Source organism: Schistocerca nitens, chromosome 2 (assembly GCF_023898315.1).
Source record: "Schistocerca nitens isolate TAMUIC-IGC-003100 chromosome 2, iqSchNite1.1, whole genome shotgun sequence".
Lineage (NCBI taxonomy): Eukaryota > Metazoa > Arthropoda > Insecta > Orthoptera > Acrididae > Schistocerca > Schistocerca nitens.
The window spans coordinates 1,078,746,598-1,078,766,593 of record NC_064615.1 but is presented as its reverse complement, the minus strand read 5'-3'; the positions used below and the strand labels follow the sequence as shown (position 1 = coordinate 1,078,766,593).

General features: G+C 46.1%; 1 protein-coding gene across 1 annotated transcript in view; it reads left to right on the top strand.

Annotated features, from left to right (window-relative positions):
* Positions 1-19,996, top strand: part of LOC126237475 (uncharacterized) — a 555,798-nt gene that overhangs the window by 119,456 nt on the left and 416,346 nt on the right. The window contains exon 5 of the mRNA XM_049947618.1: positions 6,032-6,309. Within this exon, the coding sequence (XP_049803575.1) occupies positions 6,032-6,309 (278 nt within the window). The remainder of the gene's footprint in view (positions 1-6,031; positions 6,310-19,996) is intronic.

Genomic DNA, 19,996 nt, shown 5'->3' with positions numbered 1-19,996 from the left:
GAGACTATATCTCGGTTCGCTCTTCCAGATTTAGTTTTCCTGTGTCTTTTATTTTTTCCCCTTAACGGCTTTAGAGCGATGTCTGGTTAATTCCTTTGACAAGATCACCACCTATTTCCATCACCATCTTTGTCGATAATTGATTGTGCTACATCGGTCTCACCGTCTTAGAACGTATTTATTGAGTCGTCAACAACTCAGAAAGTCAATTAACAAACATTACGTTGCACAAAATTTGACCAAAACTTGGCCACTTCTAGTGCATTCTTATGGTAATACTGATAAGTAAAGTATTGATGTTTTTCCGTCCACTAATCCCATCTATGAAGAGACAAAGAATGTTTCCAGGTGTCTGCAACACTATTTAAATGTAAAAAGTTCGTATATGTAAGAGGTAACGGCTCTGTTCAATAATGTGGCTCCCGGCGGAGGTTCGAGTCCTCCCTCGGGCATGGGTGTGTGTGTTTGTCCTTAGGATAATTTAGGTTAAGTAGTATGTAAGCTTAGGGACTGATGACCTTAGCGGTTAAGTCCCATAAGATTTCACACACATTTGAACATTTGAACAATAATGTGGCAATGGGTAGCAGCTGAAAACATTTAGTAAATGCGTCAAATTCCCCTCAGCAACAGATAATCGATTGGGCACTGGCTGCGTTCTCGTAATGCCAACTGCCATAAGCTCAAGCTGTTACGTCATAATACATCAGCTAACTGAGAAACCGGTTATGTAGTGTTTGCAACACATACTTTTCCTCATTCAGCAAAATGAAGAAACATTAATTAGAAAAAAATGTGAATTTCCTTGTGAATTTTCATCACTTTCTACTTGATGAAAGCAAATTATGCTAGCAGGCAGCACGGTTTCTTATCCCTGACATCTCTCACTATATACAATAAACTACGTATTGTTTGTTTTCTTGCTAATTTTTAGCTTAGTGGTAAGAGAACAGCTTTTCTACGGAATGTCATTCCATGGCAGTTACGTAACACACAGTGCCCTATAATTCAACCACTTTTTTTGGTTTTTAACGTTATCTGAAGAGGACCCTAATTGCCGTTGTTCAGTCTCCTGCGTATTTCACGGATCGTTTGCGAGTGGGGGGAGTGGGGGAATGCGCTACATAATGATTTCCTTGCATGTGTATCTTGAGAGAATTTATCGCATGCCGATCTCTGTGGTTTGCGATAAGCGTCACAGTAGGTATCTGAAAGAACGATTACGCTTTCAGCTGTGAAAAGTATTCACTGCATAAAGAAGTAACCAACTCTTCACACAATACAGTTTCTCTTGTCGCGTCTCTCAGTTTACTATTCCGTTTAAGAGATTCGTGACATTAGGATCAATGAAAGTAATCGCACTCAGGACCGATGTAAGGCCCAACCGATGAGGTTATAAAGTGAATGTTTTGTATACAAGGTCGATCACAATTTATAGTGAAAACTGACACAGGTAGAAGTATATGATAACAGAAGCAAAACTGTTACGGCAAATATGGGTCCGCAAGTGAGCTAATTTCGGATGGGTGGTTACGAGCTGCCACTAGCTTCAGTACAAATATTGTCGTAGTTGGCGTAAATGCATCTGAAGCGTAAACTTTGCGATTACGTCTCCACTTAACTGCGCTCAGTTTTCACCACACGATGAACTCAAATCTTAGCGCCTGTTCTTTTTGCTGGAAATTCTCCACAAAGTTTATTTTCTTGTATTTCAAAAGCAAGTTTACTAACATACGAGGGTGGTTTGAAAGGTTCTCGGGACGGAATAGAAGTACGTACACCACTGAAATTTTTTTTTATACTTCGATGTAGTCTCCTTGTACATTAATGCACTTGGTCCAAAGACGTTCCAGTGCCTTGACCCAATCTCGAAAATGAGTTTCCTCCAAGCCTGCATGCAAAACAGTTGTCAACTCCGGCTATCGGTTCTTCGTTTGAAGTGAATCTTCGTCCACCAAGAAAAATTTTCAGTTTTGGGAAGAGATGGAAGTATGACGGAGCCATAAGAGGTGAATAAGGTGGGTGTGGCAACAATTCATAACTTGAAACTTGAAACTTCCTGGCAGATTAAAATTGTGTGCCAGACCGAGACTCGAACTCGGGACCTTTGCCTTTCTTGGGCAAGTGCTCTACCAACTGAGTTACCCAAGCACGACTCACGCCTCGTCCTCACAGCTTTACTTCTGCTAGTACCTCGTCTCCTACCTTCCAAACTTTACAGAAGCTCTCCTGCCAGGAGACATAATTTCAACATAATTGCTGTTTAATGCGACGGTTTTACGCCACCTTTCTGGGAAAGCCAGTATGCTTCTTGCCCTATGGCACCACTCTATTGCTCAACAAAATATTTTCGCATTCGGAAGAGAAAGTTGGTGACTGAAATTTCGTAAATAGATCTCGCCGCGACGAAAAACGTCTTTGTTTTAATGACTTCCATCCCAACTCGCGTATCATATCTGCCACACTCTCTCCCATATTACGTGATAATACAAAACGAGCTGCCTTTTTTGCACCCTTTCGATGTCCTCCGTCAATCCCACCTGGTAAGGATCCCACACCGAGCACCAATATTCTAACAGAGGACGAACGAGTGTAGTGTAAGCTGTCTCTATAGTGGACTTGTTGCATCTTCTAAGTGTCCTACCAATGAAACGCAACCTTTGGCTCGCCTTCCCCACAATATTATCTGTGTGGTCTTTCCAACTGAAGTTGTTCGTAATTTTAACACCCAGGTACTTAGTTGAATTGACAGCCTTGAGAATTGTACTATTTATCGAGTAATCGAATTCCAACGGATTTCTTTTGGAACCCATGTGGATCACCTCACACTTCTCGTTATTTAGCGTCAACTGCCACCTCCCACATCATACAGCAATCTTTTCTAAATCGCTTTGCAACTGATACTGGTCCTCGGATGACCTTACTAGACGGTAAATTATAGCATCATCTGCGAACAACCTAAGAGAACTGCTCAGATTGTCACCGAGGTCATTTATGTAGATCAGGAATAGCAGAGGTCCCAGGACGCTTCCCTGGGGAACACCTGATACCACTTCAGTTTTACTCGATGATTTGCCGTCTATTACTACGAACTGCGACCTTCCGGACAGGAAATCACGAATCCAGTCGCACAACTGAGACGATACCCCATAGGCCCGCAGCTTGATTAGAAGTCGCTTGTGAGGAACGGTGTCAAAAGCTTTCCGGAAATCTAGAAACACGGAATCAACTTGAGATCCCCTGTCGATAGCGGCCATAGCTTCCAAGAGCACCAAATATTTGATTTTCAGTATTTCTACGGTGTGCGACGTACGAGGGACGTTCAATATTGAAACGCCTAGCTAAACCTGCAGCACAGGACAGGTAGTTGGAGTTGTGGAAAGGGGACAAAATTAGCGGCTGTCAGTTGCACTCGAACTTTCACCAAACATTACACTACAAATTCTTGAACATAGTTTCCGGCTGAACATGCCACACTATCTTATGCCTTAAGGCCACAACCACTTTAATTTAAGAAAACGGCTGAAAGCCATGAACTCAAAATTCAGACGCCAAAGATAATATTTAGAAGGCAGAAGGCCTCACGTTAAGTACTATAATTTGGATGAAGGCCCAAAAACTAACACTTGAAAAGCAACAAGCTTAATTTAAAGTCTGCTGAAGGCCCATGATTTAAGACTCAGGGTAAAAAACAATGGGTGTGAAATCATAAGGGACTTAACTGCTAAGGTCATCAGTCCCTAAGCTTACACACTACTTAACCTAAATTATCGTAAGGACAAACACACACACCCATGCCCGAGGGAGGTCTCGAACCTCCAACGGGACCAGCCGCACAGCCCATGACTGCAGCGCCCAAGACCGCTCGGCTAATCCCGCGCGGCAGACTCAAGATAAAATTAAATAAAAAAAAACCAAGGCAGAAGGCCTTATCTTCAATTAGGCTGGAGGCCCCAAACAATCTAACACTTAACAAGCGAGGAACTTTAATTTTAAAACGGCTGAAAACACAACTAAAATAATTTTTAGTAGGCAGAAAGCCCAAGGCTTTATCTTTAAACAATATATTAATCAGACTGAAGGCCCAAATAATCGAACACTTTATAAGCAAGGAACTTTAATTTTAAAATGGCTGAAGGCCCATAACTTAAAAACACCACTAACAACAATTCAACTTTAGTTCAAAACCATTGGCTATGAGCCATACAAATACACACAATAGAAAATAAGAAAAGGCATTGCAGCTAACGGCGCTCAGAAGTTTCGGGGGTCGGCCAGCACTTGAAATACTGACGATCACTTAGATGAGACAGGCTGTCGGCCCGACCATTCTCGATCCGACGACAAGCCAACCAACAGACAGTCAGCGGACCCACCGACAAGGTAACTTGCGCTCCACTCTACCAGCACACAACCGGGAGTTCAATGCAAGACGTAAAAAGGCATGGACGCCCACAACCAAGCATACATTAAGCTGTCAAACTACACACCATGCTGGACAGCGACAACACGGTGAGGAAAGGACACTGCCTGAATTTACGTTAACGGACAGGGCAGGTAACTGGAACGTTAACGGCCACAAGGCAGAAAATTCCGCTGGTGCACTTCAATTGCAAATAACAAAATACAGTTAGACTCCACCAGGCGGTTGCTAAACCTTCGCCAACTCGAACACACACGTTGTTGTTCGCGGGAATGTCCCAACAGCCAACAACGAGAACCAAACGGCACAATATGAACAGTCTTGACTTGCTGGTAAATTAAACCCAAACTCAACTTTCGTGTCCAGCCTCAGTGAGCCACGGACCTCGTAGCAACGGGAACAACCCCCACACACTCCGACACTGTGTAGAGACCGCCAGCGGGCCCGGCCAAACCACGCCACGCGGACATTTCATCGCTGCTCCACGCCAACCAACTGACTGCTCGCACACAGCACAGCCGGAAACTATAAGCACCAGACCAAAGATAGTACAAGGTGCGAATATCGATACACACCGCTGCGGCCTCTAACAGAGAGAGAGAACAACAGCATAATCGCAATAACCGAGGGAAACCAAACACAGAATAGGAACCAAGGTTTAAACCAACGCATAATATGAGCCCAACATGGCTCAAATATGTTACGCAACACATTTTTTTTCGGCCTATCTCGGTTGAAAAAATGCCTAATTTGTTGTGGGACATGGCGGAATTCCCGCTTCAGCCCCTATAGTTTCAGGAAATCCCGAAAGGTAGTGGCGCTGTACGTAGCCTTCAAAATGGCGCTTGTAACGGAGCTGCGTTCCAAGCAGAGAGCTGTCATTGAGTTTCTTTTGGCGGAAAACCAGAACATCGCAGATACTCTCAGGCGCTTGCAGAAAGTTTATGGAGAGCAGGCAGTGAACAAAAGCACGATGAGTCGTTGGGCGAGGAGTCTACCGCGTGCCGGCCGTCCGCATGCAGCTGTGACTGCTGCAATGTAGAACGTTTCGAGGTTTTATACATATCACAATCAAACACTTCGCTGCATTAGTGGACGTCTCTGCTGGTAGTGCTGACACACTCCTCCAGCAGTTGGGATACTTAAGAGGTGTATGGCCGGATCTCGCACCTTCCATCTGTTTCGCCCAATGGAGGATGCACTCCGCGCGAAGCAGTACGTGGACGGACAGGTTATTGATGCAACAAGACCTTGGCTCCAACGTCGACCAATAGAGTAGGAAAGATATCAAAATAAAATAAGAGAAATCAGAGCTCGAACAGAAAGGTTTAGGTGTTCGTCTTTCCCGCGCGCTGTTCGGGAGTGGTATGGTAGAGAGATAGTATGATTGTGGTTTTATGAACCCTCTGGCAAGCACTTAAATGTGAATTGCAGAGTAATCGTGTAGAAGTAGATGTAAATGTAGATGTAGAACCCGCAACTGGAGCCGGTAACCGTGCGACAGGTTACGCCTTTTGGTGGTGCAGTTAACAGTGTTATAAGCCTCAAGGAACACCTCGAATGGATCACAGCAGCTGTGAGGCGTGTCCGGCGTGTCTGGTGTTGCAGCACGACGGGCTGCCGGGAGCGCGGCGTGGTGAACGACACGCGCGGCGCCGTGTCGGCGGGGACGGTGGTGGCCGCGCTGTGCGCCGCCTCGCAGCCGCAGACGGTCAGCCTGCGAGACCTGCTGGCGTCGGCGGCGGAGGCGGGGCTGGCGCCCGTGCTGTCCGCCGGCACCTCGGCCGTCGCGCCGCGGGACCGCGAGAAGCTGGAGAGCCTCAAGGCGTACTCCGACATGGGCAGCGCCGCCGCCGTCGACAGCCTCTGGGCCAGCACGCTCGCCGGTACGTATCCCCACCAATCCGCTCTCTGCAATAGTGCTCTTGTGGCCACCTCAGAGTGTCTACTGCGATCACAATTTTAACGTGACGCAGCTCTTGGGTACATGGTAACACTTGCTTTAACGTGACGACCTGCTTTTGTCCAGAGTAGTACACATTTTAAAGTGACTACCTGCTAGTGTCCACAGTAACACCTCTTTTGAAGTGACTACTTACTACTGACTGTAGTAACTGCCATTTTCACGCGACCACCTGCTAGTGTCCACAGTAATACCTGTATTAACGTGACCACAGTAACAGCCGTTTTAATGTGACCACCTGCTCGTGTCCACAGTAATATCTGTATCAAAGTGACCACAGTAACACCTGTTTTAATGGGACCACCTGCTAGTGTCCACAGTAACTACCATTTTCACGTGACCACCTGCTAGTGTCCACAGAAATACCTGTATTAACGTGACCACAGTAACAGCCGTTTTAATGTGACCACCTGCTCGTGTCCACAGTAATATCTGTATCAAAGTGACCACAGTAACACCTGTTTTAATGGGACCACCTGCTAGTGTCCACAGTAACTACCATTTTCACGTGACCACCTGCTAGTGTCCACAGTAATACCTGTATTAACGTGACCACCGTAACACCTGTTTTAATGGGACCACCTGCTAGTGTCCACAGTAACTACCATTTTCACGTGACCACCTGCTAGTGTCCACAGTAATACCTGTATTAACGTGACCACAGTAACAGCCGTTTTAATGTGACCACCTGCTCGTGTCCACAGTAATATCTGTATCAAAGTGACCACAGTAACACCTGTTTTAATGGGACCACCTGCTAGTGTCCACAGTAACTACCATTTTCACGTGACCACCTGCTAGTGTCCACAGTAATACCTGTATTAACGTGACCACCGTAACACCTGTTTTAATGGGACCACCTGCTAGTGTCCACAGTAACTACCATTTTCACGTGACCACCTGCTAGTGTCCACAGTAATACCTGTATTAACGTGACCACAGTAACAGCCGTTTTAATGTGGCCACCTGCTCGTGTCCACAGTAATATCTGTATCAAAGTGACCACAGTAACACCTGTTTTAATGGGACCACCTGCTAGTGTCCACAGTAACTACCATTTTCACGTGACCACCTGCTAGTGTCCACAGTAATACCTGTATTAACGTGACCACAGTAACAGCCGTTTTAATGTGACCACCTGCTCGTGTCCACAGTAATATCTGTATCAAAGTGACCACAGTAACACCTGTTTTAATGGGACCACCTGCTAGTGTCCACAGTAACTACCATTTTCACGTGACCACCTGCTAGTGTCCACAGTAATACCTGTATTAACGTGACCACAGTAACAGCCGTTTTAATGTGACCACCTGCTCGTGTCCACAGTAATATCTGTATCAAAGTGACCACAGTAACACCTGTTTTAATGGGACCACCTGCTAGTGTCCACAGTAACTACCATTTTCACGCGACCACCTGCTCGTGTCCACAGTAATACCTGTATTAACGTGACCACAGTAACACCTGTTTTAATGGGACCACCTGCTTTTGTCCAGAGTAGTACACATTTTAAAGTGACTACCTGCTAGTGTCCACAGTAACACCACTTTTGAAGTGACTACTTACTAATGACTGTAGTAACTGCCATTTTCACGTGACCACCTGCTAGTGTCCACAGTAATACCTGTATTAACGTGGCCACAGTAACACCTGTTTTAATGGGACGACCTGCTAGTGTCCACAGTAACTACCATTTTCACGTGACCACCTGCTAGTGTCCACAGTAATACCTGTATTAACGTGACCACAGTAACAGCCGTTTTAATGTGACCACCTGCTCGTGTCCACAGTAATATCTGTATCAAAGTGACCACAGTAACACCTGTTTTAATGGGACCACCTGCTAGTGTCCACAGTAACTACCATTTTAATGTGACCACCTGCTAGTGTCCACAGTAATACCTGTATTAACGTGACCACAGTAACACCTGTTTTAATGGGACCACCTGCTAGTGTCCACAGTAACTACCATTTTCACGTGACCACCTGCTAGTGTCCACAGTAATACCTGTATTAACGTGACCACAGTAACACCTGTTTTAATGGGACCACCTGCTAGTGTCCACAGTAACTACCATTTTCACGTGACCACCTGCTAGTGTCCACAGTAATATCTGTATTAACGTGACCACAGTAACAGCCGTTTTAATGTGACCACCTGCTCGTGTCCACAGTAATATCTGTATCAAAGTGACCACAGTAACACCTGTTTTAATGGGACCACCTGCTAGTGTCCACAGTAACTACCATTTTCACGTGACCACCTGCTAGTGTCCACAGTAATACCTGTATTAACGTGACCACAGTAACAGCCGTTTTAATGTGACCACCTGCTCGTGTCCTCAGTAATATCTGTATCAAAGTGACCACAGTAACACCTGTTTTAATGGGACCACCTGCTAGTGTCCACAGTAACTACCATTTTCACGTGACCACCTGCTAGTGTCCACAGTAATACCTGTATTAACGTGACCACAGTAACAGCCGTTTTAATGTGACCACCTGCTCGTGTCCACAGTAATATCTGTATCAAAGTGACCACAGTAACACCTGTTTTAATGGGACCACCTGCTAGTGTCCACAGTAACTACCATTTTCACGCGACCACCTGCTAGTGTCCACAGTAATACCTGTATTAACGTGACCACAGTAACACCTGTTTTAATGGGACCACCTGCTTTTGTCCAGAGTAGTACACATTTTAAAGTGACTACCTGCTAGTGTCCACAGTAACACCTCTTTTGAAGTGACTACTTACTAATGACTGTAGTAACTGCCATTTTCACGTGACCACCTGCTAGTGTCCACAGTAATACCTGTATTAACGTGGCCACAGTAACACCTGTTTTAATGGGACGACCTGCTAGTGTCCACAGTAACTACCATTTTCACGTGACCACCTGCTAGTGTCCACAGTAATACCTGTATTAACGTGACCACAGTAACAGCCGTTTTAATGTGACCACCTGCTCGTGTCCACAGTAATATCTGTATCAAAGTGACCACAGTAACACCTGTTTTAATGGGACCACCTGCTAGTGTCCACAGTAACTACCATTTTAATGTGACCACCTGCTAGTGTCCACAGTAATACCTGTATTAACGTGACCACAGTAACACCTGTTTTAATGGGACCACCTGCTTTTGTCCAGAGTAGTATACATTTTAAAGTGACTACCTGCTAGTGTCCACAGTAACACCTCTTTTGAAGTGACTACTTACTACTGACTGTAGTAACTGCCATTTTCACGCGACCACCTGCTAGTGTCCACAGTAATACCTGTATTAACGTGACCACAGTAACAGCCGTTTTAATGTGACCACCTGCTAGTGTCCACAGTAATACCTGTATTAACGTGACCACAGTAACACCTGTTTTAATGGGACCACCTGCTAGTGTCCACAGTAACTACCATTTTCACGTGACCACCTGCTAGTGTCCACAGTAATACCTGTATTAACGTGACCACAGTAACAGCCATTTTAATGTGGCCACCTGCTCGTGTCCACAGTAATATCTGTATCAAAGTGACCACAGTAACACCTATTTTAATGGGACCACCTGCTAGTGTCCACAGTAACTACCATTTTAATGTGATCACGTGATAGTATGCACAGTAACATCTGTTTTAATGCAGTCCCCTGCTAGTGTTCACCGTAATATCTGTTTTAATGTGATCACATTAACATTTATTTTAACGTGACCACCTGCTAGTGTCCCCAATAACCCCTGTATTAACGTGACCAGACTAATACTTGTTTTAATGTGAGCACAGTAACATCTATTTTAACATAACCACCTGCTTGTGTCCCTAGTAACCCTTGTTATAACACGACCACAGTAACACGTGTTTCAGCGTGACCACTGCTGGTGTCCACAGTAACACTTGTTTTAAGGTGACCATCCGCTAGTGTCTGCAGTAGTTACCATTTTTACATGATTGCATTCAAATGTCACAGTAACTACCATTTTAACATGACTGCATGCAGGCGTCAACAGAACCACCATTTTAACGTTACCACCTGCCAGCGTCCATAGTAATTAACATTTTAATCTGACAACCTCATAGTGTCTGCAGTAACTACAAAGTGACCACTGCCAGTGTCCACAGTAATCTCCACAGTAACACCTGTTTTAACTTGACCACCTGCTAGTGTCTACAGTAACACTTGCTTTAACGCGACCACCTGCTAGTGTCCACAGTAACTACCTTTTTAATGTGACCATGTGCAGATGCCAACAGTAACTATCGTTCTAACATGACCATCGCTAGTGTCCATAGTAACTACCATTTTAACGTCACCACTTGTTAATTTCCACAGTAATCCACATGTTAATGTGGCCACCTGCTAATGTACACAGTAACACCTGTTTTAATGTGACCACTTGCTAGTGTCCACAGTAACAACCGTTTTAAAGTAACCACCTGCCTGTGTACACAGTAACATCCACTTGCTAGTGTCCACAGTAACTGTCGTGATCAAGCCAAAACACTTTTGTCTGGCCACAACCGTGCGTTCTTTGAGTGCTGTGGGAGATGCTACATCAAACCAGAACACGTGAAATATTAGTTCACTTTACTACATAAAGGAATAAAAGATTTTCTTAAGTTTTACTCAGTACTGGATGATTAACAACTATCATGGCCTCTCTTGAGGTGCAATATTCATTATTAACAAAACTACAAGTTCATTTCAAACTTTAACTACTTGTTGCTTCTAGGCGATGATGTTGGCTGCTCTAGCTGAGATCTCGAACTGGCGCAGAAATCTAGCTAGCCTGACACTTATTAACCTCGGTGTGAGGGCGTTGCTGTGCTGAGAAGGGATTTGTGGTCTTCATGAGCGGCACTCACATATCGTTCTGCATTGCAGCGAGCCCTCACAAATGTCTGTGGCATCGATTCACGTTGCCGACTTCGGTGTGGCAATGCGAGCTCTGTACAGCACAGTAACACCTGTTTCTACAGGGTGTTTCAAAAATGACCGGTATATTTGAAACGGCAATAAAAACTAAACGAGCAGCGATAGAAATACACCTTTTGTTGCAATATGCTTGGGACAACAGTACATTTTCAGGCGGACAAACTTTCGAAATTACAGTAGTTACAATTTTCAACAACAGATGGCGCTGCAAGTGATGTGAAAGATATAGAAGACAACGCAGTCTGTGGGTGCGCCATTCTGTACGTCGTCTTTCTGCTGTAAGCGTGTGCTGTTCACAACGTGCAAGTGTGCTGTGGACAACATGGTTTATTCCTTAGAACACAGGATTTTTCTGGTGTTGGAATTCCACCGCCTAGAACACAGTGTTGTTGCAACAAGACGAAGTTTTCAACGGAGGTTTAATGTAACCAAAGGACCGAAAAGCGATACAATAAAGGATCTGTTTGAAAAATTTCAACGGACTGGGAACGTGACGGATGAACGTGCTGGAAAGGTAGGGCGACCGCGTACGGCAACCACAGAGGGCAACGCGCAGCTAGTGCAGCAGGTGATCCAACAGCGGCCTCGGGTTTCCGTTCGCCGTGTTGCAGCTGCGGTCCAAATGACGCCAACGTCCACGTATCGTCTCATGCGCCAGAGTTTACAACTCTATCCATACAAAATTCAAACGCGGCAACCCCTCAGCGCCGCTACCATTGCTGCACGAGAGACATTCGCTAACGATATAGTGCACAGGATTGATGACGGCGATATGCATGTGGGCAGCATTTGGTTTACTGACGAAGCTTATTTTTACCTGGACGGCTTCGTCAATAAACAGAACTGGCGCATATGGGGAACCGAAAAGCCCCATGTTGCAGTCCCATCGTCCCTGCATCCTCAAAAAGTACTGGTCTGGGCCGCCATTTCTTCCAAAGGAATCATTGGCCCATTTTTCAGATCCGAAACGATTACTGCATCACGCTATCTGGACATTCTTCGTGAATTTGTGGCGGTAAAAACTGCCTTAGACGACACTGCGAACACCTCGTGGTTTATGCAAGATGGTGCCCGGCAACATCGCACGGCCGACGTCTTTAATTTCCTGAATGAATATTTCGATGATCGTGTGATTGCTTTGGGCTATCCGAAACATACAGGAGGCGGCGTGGATTGGCCTCCCTATTCGCCAGACATGAAACCCTGTGACTTCTTTCTGTGGGGACACTTGAAAGACCAGGTGTACCGCCAGAATCCAGAAACAATTGAACAGCTGAAGCAGTACATCTCATCTGCATGTGAAGCCATTCCGCCAGACACGTTGTCAAAGGTTTCGGGTAATTTCATTCAGAGACTACGCCATATTATTGCTACGCATGGTGGATATGTGGAAAATATCGTACTATAGAGTTTCCCAGACCGCAGCGCCATCTGTTGTTGAAAATTGTAACTACTGTAATTTCGAAAGTTTGTCTGCCTGAAAATGTACTGTCGTCCCAAGCATATTGCAACAAACGGTGTATTTCTATCGCTGCTCGTTTAGTTTGTATTGCCGTTTCAAATATACCGGTCGTTTTTGAAACACCCTGTAGGAGACCACCTGCTAGAGTCCACAGTAACATCTGTTTTAACGTAACCACCTGCTAGTGTCCACAGTAACTACGGTTTGAACGTGACCGCATGCAAATATCAACAGTAACTACCGTTTTACCGTCACCACCTGCTAGTGTCCATCTCAACAGTAACTAGCGTTTTACTGTGAGACCTGCTAGTGACTATAGTAACCACCATTTCAATCTGACACCCTCCTAGAGTCCACAGTGATCCCTGTTATAGCGTGAATTCCTGGTGTTATCAAAAGTAACACGTCTTTTAATGTGACCCCTTCCTAGTGGCTAGCGTCCACATTAATTACCCTTATGAAGCTAATGTCTATGGTAGCCCCTTGATTTTGTATGACCACCTGCTAATGTCTGCAGCGACACCTTTTTTTAATGTAGCACCTTCTAATGTCGAAAGTGATTACCGTTTTTTAACTTGTTGCCACGTTTGGCAACTACTGTTCTAACTGACCGCATGACAGTGTCCATAGGAAAACACATTACAATGTGCTCACCTCGTCACATCCACAGTAACCCCTATTTTAACGTAACCACCTATTAATGTCCACCATAACCGCTGTTTCAACATGACTGAAGTGGCCCATCGAGGACTTGGTAAGCAGTAACTCACTCCAGATAGATAAGGAATAAAATGTTAAATAATATGAACACAAAATCAAATTTAACTCTTCCTTAGCAATTTGCTGTTTGTGACTGTAACTATCTCTGTTCGAGCACTTAAGCAGTCTGACAAAGGACTGTAATTGTTTGTCAAAGCAGAAATTTCACTGACTCTAAACAGGCAAAAGTCTATGCCCGGAAGGATGACAGTTAAGGGCGGTTGTCCAAGAACACAACACAGTAATGTACAGCCGAATAGAAAAGTTCTGGTGGCAGAGCTTCGTGACGTCATGAGGTCACATCGTAGCATAGGTGTAGACGGTTAGTGGCTCGAGGTAGGCTCCGTTGGTTCCCTCTTCTCGCGAGAAGACTTAGACTGCTGGAAGTGGCGTGTTGGCGCCTTAAATACGGTGCCGTCAGAAGAACTGGTCGCGGACGGTGTTTTGCCGCCGTTGGATAAGCAGCTGCCAGCAGAAAGTCGTATACTCCTAGCTCACTCATTTGTTACATAGTTTAATTCTTAACTTCTTTGCATGTTTTTGGTACTTGCATTGTTCAAATTCATAAATTTCGGGCGTATTATAGTATTTGAGAGTTGTAGCATCGCGTTTTAGTACCTGAATAGTGTACAATCGCGTAGTCTCCTTCCGCCGCCAAGCAGTGTGTCAGCAGTGCGCAAGTAGCAGCATTACTGCATTTACTAGGCAATCTTGTATTTCAATAACCGTTTAAATTTTGTGCCGATTTGTTTGTGCTCTCTGTAGATTAGTTCAGACGTTCTTTGCACAACAGTTTTTAGCATGGATAGGGACTGCAACTGCTGTGTTCGGATGCAGGCTGAATTGGCATCCCTTCGCTCCCAGCTTCAGGCTGTGTTGGCTTCGGTCACACAGCTTGAGGCTGTTGCCAATGGGCATCACTGTGGGGGTCCGGATGGGGGTTTGTCGGGGACGGCCAGCTCGTCCCACGCATCCCCCGATCGGACTACGGCTGTGGCTGCCCGGGATACTGCCCACATTGAGGCTGATCCCTCACCTTTAGTAGAGTGGGAGGTCATCTCGAGGTGTGGCAGGGGGCGAAAGACATTCCGGAGGGCTGAACGGAAGGCCTCTCAAGTTTGTCTGACGAACCGGTTTCAGGCTCTGTCTCCGGCTGATACTGATGTTCGGCCGGATATGGCTGCTTGTCCTGTTCCAGAGGTTGCCCCTCAGTCTGCAAGATCCGGGCAGTCGCAGAGGGTGGGCTTACTGGTAGTTGGGAGCTCCAACGTCAGGCGCGTAATGGGGCCCCTTAGGGATATGGCAGCAAGAGAGGGGAAGAAAACCAATGTGCACTCCGTGTGCATACCGGGGGGAGTCATTCCAGATGTGGAAAGGGTCCTTCCGGATGCCATGAAGGGTACAGGGTGCACCCATCTGCAGGTGGTCGCTCATGTCGGCACCAATGATGTGTGTCGCTATGGATCGGAGGAAATCCTTTCTGACTTCCGGCGGCTATCTGATTTGGTGAAGACTGCCAGTCTCGCTAGCGGGATGAAAGCAGAGCTCACCATCTGCAACATCGTCGACAGGACTGACTGCGGACCTTTGGTACAGAGCCGAATGGAGGATCTGAATCAGAGGCTGAGACGGTTCTGCGACCGTGTGGGCTGCAGATTCCTCGACTTGCGCCATAGGGTGGTCGGGTTTCGGGTTCCGCTGGATAGGTCAGGAGTCCACTATACGCAGCAAGCGGCTACACGGGTAGCAGGGGTTGTGTGGCGTGGACTGGGCGGTTTTTTAGGTTAAATGGCCTCGGGCAAGTACAGAAAGGGCAACAGCCTCAAAGGGTGCGGGGCAAAGTCACGACATGCGGGGACCAAGCAGCAATCGGTATTGTAATTGTAAACTGTCGAAGCTGCATTGGTAAAGTACCGGAACTTCAAGCGCTGATAGAAAGCACCGAAGCTGAAATCGTTATAGGTACAGAAAGCTGGCTGAAGCCAGAGATAAATTCAGCGGAAATTTTTACAAAGGCACAGACGGTGTTTAGAAAGGATAGATTGCATGCAACCGGTGGTGGCGTGTTTGTCGCTGTTAGTAGTAGTTTATCCTGTAGTGAAGTAGAAGGGGATAGTTCCTGTGAAACATTATGGGTGGAGGTTACACTCAACAACCGAGCTAGGTTCATAATTGGCTCCTTTTACCGACCTCCCGATTCAGCAGCATTAGTTGCAGAACAACAGAGAGAAAATGTGGAATACATTTCACATAAATTTTCTCAGCATATCATAGTCTTAGGTGGAGATTTCAATTTACCAGATATAGACTGGGACACTCAGATGTTTAGGACAGGTGGTAGGGACAGACCATCGAGTGACATTATACTGAGTGCACTATCCGAAAATTACCTCGAGCAATTAAACAGAGAACCGACTCGTGGAGATAACATCTTGGACCTACTGATAACAAACAGACCCGAACTTTTCGACTCTGTAAGTGCAGAACAGGGAATCAGTGATCATAAGGCCGTTGCAGCAACCCTGAATCTGGAAGTTAATAGGAATATAAAAAAAGGGAGGAAGGTTTATCTGTTTAGCAAGAGTAATAGAAGGCAGATTTCAGACTACCTAACAGATCAAAACGAAAATTTCTGTTCCGACACTGACAATGTTGAGTGTTTATGGAAAAAGCTTAAGGCAATTGTAAAATGCGTTTTAGACAGGTACATGCCGAGTAAAACTGTGAGGGACGGGAAAATCAACAACAAAGTTAGGAAGCTATTGCGAAAGCAAAGAGAGCTTCACTCCAAGATTAAACGCAGCCAAAACCTCTCAGACAAACACAACCAAAAAGATGTCAAAGTTAGCGTAAGGAGGGCTATGCGTGAAGCGTTCAGTGAATTCGAAAGTAAAATTCTATGTACCGACTTAACGGAAAATCCCAGGAAGTTCTGGTCTTACGTTAAATCAGTAAGTGGCTCGAAACAGATTATCCAGACACTCCGGGATGATGATGGCATTGAAACAGAGGATGACACGCGTAAAGCTGAAATACTAAACACCTTTTTCCAAAGCTGTTTCACAGAGGAAGACCGCACTGCAGTTCCTTCTCCAAATCCTCGCACAAACGAAAAAATGGCTGACATCGAAATAAGTGTCCAAGGAACAGAAAAGCAACTGGAATCACTCAACAGAGGAAAGTCCACTGGATCTGACGGGATACCAATTCGTTTCTACACAGAGTACGCGAAAGAACTTGCCCCCCTTCTGACAGCCGTGTACCGCAAGTCTCTAAAGGAACGGAAGGTTCCAAATGATTGGAAAAGAGCACAGGTAGTCCCAGTCTTCAAGAAGGGTCGTCGAGCAGATGCGCAAAACTATAGACCTATATCTCTGACGTCGATCTGTTGTAGAATTTTAGAACATGTTTTTTGCTCGAGTATCAAGTCGTTTTTGGAAACCCAGAATGTACTATGTAGGAATCAACATGGATTCCGGAAACAGCGATCGTGTGAGACCCAACTTGCTTTATTTGTTCATGAGACCCAGAAAATATTAGATACAGGCTCCCAGGTAGATGCTATTTTTCTTGACTTCCGGATGGCGTTCGATACAGTTCCGCACTGTCGCCTGATAAACAAAGTAAGAGCCTACGGAATATCAGACCAGCTGTGTGGCTGGATTGAAGAGTTTTTAGCAAACAGAACACAGCATGTTGTTATCAATGGAGAGACGTCTACAGACATTAAAGTAACCTCTGGCGTGCCACAGGGGAGTGTTATGGGACGATTGCTTTTCACAATATATATAAATGACCTAGTAGATAGTGTCGGAAGTTCCATGCGGCTTTTCGCGGATGATGCTGTAGTATACAGAGAAGTTGCAGCATTAGAAAATTGTAGCGAAGTGCAGGAAGATCTGCAGCGGATAGGCACTTGGTGCAGGGAGTGGCAACTGACCCTTAACATAGACAAATGTAATGTATTGCGAATACATAGAAAGAAGGATCCTTTATTGTATGATTATATGATAGCGGAACAAACACTGGTAGCAGTTACTTCTGTAAAATATGTGGGAGTATGCGTGCGGAACGATTTGAAGTGGAATGATCATATAAAATTAATTGTTGGTAAGGCGGGTACTAGGTTGAGATTCATTGGGAGAGTCCTTAGAAAATGTAGTCTATCAAGAAAGGAGGTGGCTTACAAAACACTCGTTCGACCTATACTTGAGTATTGCTCAACAGTGTGGGATCCGTACCAGATCGGGTTGACGGAGGAGATAGAGAAGATCCAAAGAAGAGCGGCGAGTTTCGTCACAGGGTTATTTGGTAAGCGTGATAGCGTTACGGAGATGTTTAGCAGACTCAAGTGGCAGACTCTGCAACAGAGGCGCTCTGCATCGCGGTGTAGCTTGCTGTCCAGGTTTCGAGAGGGTGCGTTTCTGGATGAGGTATCGAATATATTGCTTCCCCCCTACTTATACGTCCCGAGGAGATCACGAATGTAAAATTAGAGAGATTCGAGCGCGCACGGAGGCTTTCAGACAGTCGTTCTTCCCGCGAACCATACGCGACTGGAACAGAAAAGGGAGGTAATGACAGTGGCACGTAAAGTGCCCTCCGCCACACACCGCTGGGTGGCTTGCGGAGTATAAATGTGGATGTAGATATGGCGGTAGCCCACCTGTTGTCGAGGCTAGCGTCTTGATCTGGCGTTGACAGAATTCCATGTTGTTGTTGTTGTTGTCGTCCACAATTCTTGTTGTTTTGGTTCTCGTTGCTGTGGCCCCTGAGATATTGTGTGTCGGCTACCCGTGATGCTGCCCCGCTATATTGGTGTGCTATATGCCCAGACACAACAGTGACCACCTGCTTGTGTCCATAGTAACAGCTGTTTGAACGTGGCCAGCTGCTAGCGTCCATAATAATACCTGTTTCAATATGACCAACTGATAATGTTGACAGTATCACTCGTTTAATGTGGCTAACTACTAGGATCCACAATAACTACTGTTCTAACGTGATCACGCAGTAATGTCCACAGTAAACCCCATATGCAACACTGACAGAGGAGCTAGATGAGGCGTAAGTTGTTTATTTCTCCTCCGTAGGTTGATAGCACTGGCTGAGCAGTGATATGACTTAATGTATTGTTCTTGTGCATAAACTGTGTCGGTTCAGCGAACACCTCTATCTCTAGTGATTTCAGATAATTTTATTTGGAGGGTCCCACTGTCCGTATCCACCGAGGAATGAACGGGTAGAATGATTTGTTTTTTTTTTTTTTTTTGTACTTTGAAGTGGCTACAGTTGCAGAGATTGTGGCAAAATGCAGCTTCAGTATGATGATGGCCCCCCTCGTGAACATACATATTACGAGATGAGCGTTTGAGAAAGCTACGCAGTACGAAAATGGAAAGGGACACCACGGCAGCTGACCGACTGATACGTGGCGATTGCCGGTTCAGAACTACACTCCTGGAAATTGAAATAAGAACACCGTGAATTCATTGTCCCAGGAAGGGGAAACTTTATTGACACATTCCTGGGGTCAGATACATCACATGATCACACTGACAGAACCACAGGCACATAGACACAGGCAACAGAGCATGCACAATGTCGGCACTAGTACAGTGTATATCCACCTTTCGCAGCAATGCAGGCTGCTATTCTCCCATAGAGACGATCGTAGAGATGCTGGATGTAGTCCTGTGGAACGGCTTGCCATGCCATTTCCACCTGGCGCCTCAGTTGGACCAGCGTTCGTGCTGGACGTGCAGACCGCGTGAGACGACGCTTCATCCAGTCCCAAACATGCTCAATGGGGGACAGATCCGGAGATCTTGCTGGCCAGGGTAGTTGACTTACACCTTCTAGAGCACGTTGGGTGGCACGGGATACATGCGGACGTGCACTGTCCTGTTGGAACAGCAAGTTCCCCTGCCGGTCTAGGAATGGTAGAACGATGGGTTCGATGACGGTTTGGATGTACCGTGCACTATTCAGTGTCCCCTCGACGATCACCAGTGGTGTACGGCCAGTGTAGGAGATCGCTCCCCACATCATGATGCCGGGTGTTGGCCCTGTGTGCCTCGGTCGTATGCAGTCCTGATTGTGGCGCTCACCTGCACGGCGCCAAACACGCATACGACCATCATTGGCACCAAGGCAGAAGCGCCTCTCATCGCTGAAGACGACACGTCTCCATTCGTCCCTCCATTCACGCCTGTCGCGACACCACTGGAGGCGGGCTGCACGATGTTGGGGCGTGAGCGGAAGACGGCCTAACGGTGTGCGGGACCGTAGCCCAGCTTCGTGGAGACGGTTGCGAATGGTCCTCGCCGATACCCCAGGAGCAACAGTGTCCCTAATTTGCTGGGAAGTGGCGGTGCGGTCCCCTACGGCACTGCGTAGGATCCTACGGTCTTGGCGTGCATCCGTGCGTCGCTGCGGTCCGGTCCCAGGTCGACGGGCACGT